Source organism: Leucoraja erinacea, unplaced genomic scaffold (assembly GCF_028641065.1).
Source record: "Leucoraja erinacea ecotype New England unplaced genomic scaffold, Leri_hhj_1 Leri_1265S, whole genome shotgun sequence".
NCBI classification, from domain to species: domain Eukaryota; kingdom Metazoa; phylum Chordata; class Chondrichthyes; order Rajiformes; family Rajidae; genus Leucoraja; species Leucoraja erinaceus.
In genome coordinates, this window is record NW_026575523.1 from 1552 (window position 1) to 6785 (window position 5234).

General features: G+C 51.9%; 1 protein-coding gene across 1 annotated transcript; it reads right to left on the bottom strand.

Moving 5' to 3' along the window:
• Window positions 1-279: 279 nt before the first annotated feature.
• LOC129715583 (tubulin alpha chain-like) lies at window positions 280-4151 on the bottom strand. Its single transcript, XM_055665456.1, has 5 exons — window positions 4055-4151; window positions 3468-3690; window positions 3195-3343; window positions 1277-1957; window positions 280-705 (listed from the first exon to the last, which is right to left on the bottom strand). Exons 1-5 carry the CDS (start codon window positions 4055-4057, stop codon window positions 406-408), a joined length of 1356 nt encoding a protein of 451 aa, XP_055521431.1. The 5' UTR covers window positions 4058-4151; the 3' UTR covers window positions 280-405.
• Between the last annotated feature and the right edge of the window lie 1083 nt (window positions 4152-5234).

The window sequence follows — 5234 nt, forward strand, 5'->3', positions numbered from 1 at the left end:
CCTTTGTCTCTCTTTACCTGTCCCTCGCCTCCCCCCTCTACATTTGCTCCACCACCCCCCTCTGAACCCTCCCCCTGCATCCCTCCACCCCCCCCCCCCCCCCCCCCCCCCCCCCCCCCACCCCCCCCCCCCCCCCCCCCCCCACCTGATGTTTGTCAGTTTCGCACTGACATGACCGCCCCATGCTATTCATTATTGTCGCAATCAATCTTCTGCTGCCAGGGTGAAAATGTCCTCAGGATTTTCCAAAGTCAAGCGGATAGACTTCCAAATGGATTATGTTTTCAAATACATTTAATTTTGGGAGTATAATGATGTCTTATTAAACTTTATTTCCAAATCTAACGTTGCTCTGTTGCATAAATATGGCATTTCTTTAAACATTTTAATCTAAAGTAATATCGTCTACTCCTCTCCTTCCTCCTCTGCTCTTGCAAGGTCGGTGGAATCCAGGGCCACCTCTTGGTAGTCCTTCTCCAGCGACGCCATGTCCTCCCGCGCGTCCTGGAACTCCCCTTCCTCCAGCCCCTCTCCCACGTACCAGTGAACAAAGGCCCGCTTGGCGTACATCTTGTCGAACTTCAGGTCCAGGCGGGTCCAGGCCATGGCGATGGCGGTGGTGTTGCTCAGCATGCAGAGGGCGCGTTGTACCTTGGCCAGGTCGCCCCCCGGCACCACCGTCGGGGGCTGGTAGTTGATGCCCACCTGCGGGGGTTGGAAAGTGCACACATTGGATATCAATTCCTGGACCACTGTCAACATGCGAGCTCCTCCCATCCCCTTCACCCTGTAAACCCCGTGTTCTGGGTGCATTGCAGAGCCTCTGTTCCACGGGCGATAGCGCTGCAAAGGGGAACGTGTGAGGTAAGAGATGAACCCAATTCTTTACTTCTTCCCCTATCAGGTGCTCAATATTGCCTTGATATTTTTTACTGGTAGAAAGAGGTACTTCGCCCACCGTCTACAAGCACACGAATTCCTTTAAATCCGCCCACTCTCCTCCATCCCTTGCGCCCGCATCAGGATAGGATGTCTCCTGCAAATGTTACGATCGGGTTAAAACATTCCCATGGGATGACTTCAGTGGGTTGGGGTGTTGAGTAGGGAGAGCACAGTGTGGAGAATGGGAGAGGTCCTTGTACAATTATTGTCGATGAATATATTGATATCTATCCAACATATCTAGCTGTGCCGTTCAACTGAGCCGTTGGACAAACATAGCCAATGCCCTTCCACCACCGACTACACACGATTTTGTCTCAAACCCTTCACTTACCTTGAACCCGGTCGGGCACCAGTCCACGAACTGGATGCTGCGCTTACTTTTGATGGTGGCGATGGCGGCGTTGACGTCCTTGGGAACCACATCCCCACGGTACAACATGCAACACGCCATGTACTTGCCCTGGCGGGGGTCGCACTTCACCATCTGGTTGGCCGGTTCGAAGCAGGCGTTGGTGATTTCGGGGACCGACAATTGCTCGTGGTACGCCTTCTCGGCCGAGATCAGGGGCGCGTAGGTGGCGAGCGGGAAGTGGATGCGCGGGTAGGGGACCAGGTTGGTTTGGAACTCAGTAAGGTCCACGTTCAGGGCGCCGTCGAAGCGCAGCGAGGCGGTAATAGACGACACGATCTGCGCGATCAGGCGGTTGAGGTTGGTGTAGGTGGGGCGCTCGATGTCCAGGTTCCGCCGACACACGTCGTAAATGGCCTCGTTGTCCACCATGAAGGCGCAGTCGGAGTGCTCCAGGGTGCAGTGGGTGACCAGCACCGAGTTGTAGGGCTCGACCACGGCGGTGGAGATCTGCGGCGCCGGGTAGACGGCAAACTCCAGCTTGGATTTCTTACCGTAGTCGACGGAAAGTCTCTCCATGAGGAGGGAGGTGAAGCCCGAGCCGGTGCCGCCACCGAAACTGTGGAAGATGAGGAACCCCTGCAGTCCGGTGCACTGGTCGGCCTTGGGTAGTAGGAAAACGGAAATCATGAATAGAATACCAGATGTGACATTAATGATACACGCCACCAAACTGCCTCTGAGTTTGAGCTCATGAAGATAGGACTGGAATGATCCAGCAACATTGTCTATTTATAGTCCATCCCAACATTTAAATGCTGATCTAGTCGGCAGTCTGGACTCGGAGGATTTGGCTGCATTGGGTCGGTATACATGACAACTCTTCCCATCCACATTAGTAAACAGAGAAACATAGAGACATAAATAATAGGTGCAGGAGGAGGTCATTCGGCCCTTAGAGCCAGCACTGCCATTCATTGTGATCATGGCTGATCATCCCCTATCAATAACCCTTGCCTGCCTGCTCCCCATATCCCTTGATTCCACTAGCCCCTCGAGTTCTATCTAAATCTGTGGCAGGGAATTCCATAAATTCACAACTCTCCGGGTGAAAACGTTTGTTTCTCACCTCAGTCTTAAATGACCTCCCATTTATTCTATGACTGTGGCCCCTGGTTCTTGACTCACCCAACATTGGGAGCATTTTTTCCTGCATCTAGCTTGTCCAGTCGTTTTGTAATTTTATATGTTTCTCTCAGAACCCCCTCATCCTTCTAAACTCCAGTGAATTTCTGTCCAAATCATTCGAAATTCGGTAAGCTATTCGGCCTCCGCCGTGTTACAGCAAGGGACACCAGCTTTAAATTTGAGTTGACTTGACAAAAAATGTATATGCGGTATTCGTAGTATTCTGTGCTGTTCCGGTTGCTCCATTTCAGGACGGAAGATGAGGGCGCAGATGAGTTTCGCCAGAATTATGCCCGGATTTGAGAACTTTAGCTATGCAGACAGATTGGACACGTGTGGAAATTGTTTTTGTTCCCAGAGACCTGCTAGATATTTATTTAAATAATATGTAATATAAAGTAATTGATAGACATGGAATTATACTGTATGGAAACAGAATTACGGGATTTATACAGTGAGGTTGGCCAATTCTGGATAGTTTATTTCGGAGACTTGATAGATATTTATGCAAATACTATATATGTACTTGGGGCGTTTATTGAGATCCCCTTTAACGATGTCTGGAAATGTCACAGTAGGCTGGACATTGCTTTAATGTGCGGTAAGTGCACAGTGCACGCAGTTCTCAGATGACGCTTGGGACAGGAACACACTATCGGAGGTTCGGTGGTAATACAATAATGCTGGGAAGTTCTATTGCAAGTCCACCTACCACCTTCCGGATGCGATCCAGCACCAGGTCCACGATCTCCTTGCCGACCGAGCAGTGTCCCCGGGCGTAGTTATTGGCCGCGTCCTCCTTTCCCGTGATGAGCTGCTCGGGGTGGAAGAGCTGCCGGTATGTGCCGGTCCGCACCTCATCTGCAGGGGAGAGAGCAGGGAACAGAGAATTAACCAGCGCCACAAACGCCCCTTCCTTGCACTACGCGTGGACGTGTTGAGACATTCCCGGACATATGAGCCCAAGACTGCCATTTCAAATTACCGATCACCGTGGGCTCCAAGTCGACGAACACTGCCCGCGGGACGTGCTTGCCCGCCCCCGTTTCGTTGAAGAAAGTGTTGAAGGAGTCGTCGCCGGCCCCGATGGTCTTGTCGTCCGGCATCTGTCCATCCGGCTGAATCCCGTGCTCCAGGCAATAAAGCTCCCAGCAAGCGTTGCCAATCTGGCACCCGGCCTGGCCGACGTGAACTGAAATACACTCGCGCTGGAGAGGGGAGGCAAACACGTGATTAGTACCGGAAGTTGATAAATTGCCTTAGTGTTGTGTTGAGCGACGATGGGAGTGGGGTGGGGCTTAAAATCATCGGGTTAATGTCAGGCGCGTCCCATCCTCACGCTCCTTCCAACCATGGAAATGCAACCACCCCGCCCCCACACCTGAACCCGTCCCCACCAATCTGTGTGCACATCCCGGTTTTAACTGGGACTCCCAGCTACTACTGCATTCGCTGAGCACCGCTCCCCTTTCCCTGAATGGAGCACGCCGCCCACAGTGGGCTCCCTTCGACCAATCAGCCGCCTGTCTCCATGGAACGCGGCAGTCCTCAGAGTTCTATCACGTCACCTACCATAATGTCCGGTGAACACCGCAGCCCTCGACAATGACAGGCTGACGCCGCCGGTCGCGCTATTTATACCCCGTCATTATGAGGGAGGCCCGTCGTCTGATTGGTCGGCCGGGAGAATGGTTGCTAGGTGCCATATAAACAACGTCAGAGGCGGACGGGCACCGATTGGCCGCTTGGAGTAAAGGGCGTGGTCAAATGTTGTCCGCAATAGATAATGGGCAATGTTGTGTCACACGGTCACGTCACTGGGTCAGATTCCCAAGCACAGGGACCCCCTACATGTCCCCTAGATACAAATATGCACCCATCAGGTCATGCAAACTGCCCGACAATCGTAGGACTATAAGTAGGGGCAGGAATAGAAACATAGGAACAGATAAAATAGGTGCAGGAGTAGGCCAGTCGGCCCTTCGAGGATGTACCGCCATTCAATAGGACAATGGCTGACCATCCAACTCAGTATCCTGTACCTGCTTTCTCTCCATACCCTCTGATCCCTTTAGCCACAAGAGCCACATCGAACTCCCTCTTCTGTATAGCCAATGAACTGGCCTCAACTACATTCTGTGGCAGAGATTTCCGCAGATTCACCACTCTCTGTGTGAACAAATTCTCATCTCGGTCCTAAAAGACTTCCCCCTTATCTTTAAACTGTGACCCCTTGTTCTAGACACTCCCAACATCGGGAACAATCTTCCTGCATCTAGTCTGTACAACCCCTTAAGAATGTTGTGAGTTTCTACAAGATCCCCCCTCAATCTTCTAAATTATAGTACAAGCCGAGTCTATCCAATCTTTCTTCATATCAAAGTCTTGCCATCACAGGAATCAGTCTGGTGAACCTTCGCTGTATGATCAGCCATGATCATATTGAATGGCGGTGCAAGCTCGAGGGGCCGAATGGCCTATTCGTGCACCTATTTTGTATGTTTCTATGTTTCCATGTTTCAAAGGACGAGCCCTGGCAAAGCGATCGCCCCCTCCAAGATGTTAAAGTCCGTCGGCAGCCAAAGGGCGGCTCCTCCTGGTGGTCCCCTCGCTGAATCAGACCCCAAGCACAGGGCCCCCAAACATGTCCCCTGGAATCAAATCCAACGCTCATCAGATGACGCAAACCGCCATGTAATCGGGAGGGATATAAGTTGGGGCGGGCATACACATTTAGGCCCCTCGGCAATGT

What these genes read in the sequence shown, in the direction of transcription:
- LOC129715583 (XM_055665456.1), bottom strand. An exon ending in CTTGGAGCCCACGGTGATCG is followed by an intron (nt 3,344 to 3,467) that starts GTAATTTGAAAT and finishes TCTCCCCTGCAG; the next exon opens with ATGAGGTGCGGACCGGCACA. An exon ending in GGTGCCCGACCGGGTTCAAG is followed by an intron (nt 706 to 1,276) that starts GTAAGTGAAGGG and finishes CAACCCCCGCAG; the next exon opens with GTGGGCATCAACTACCAGCC.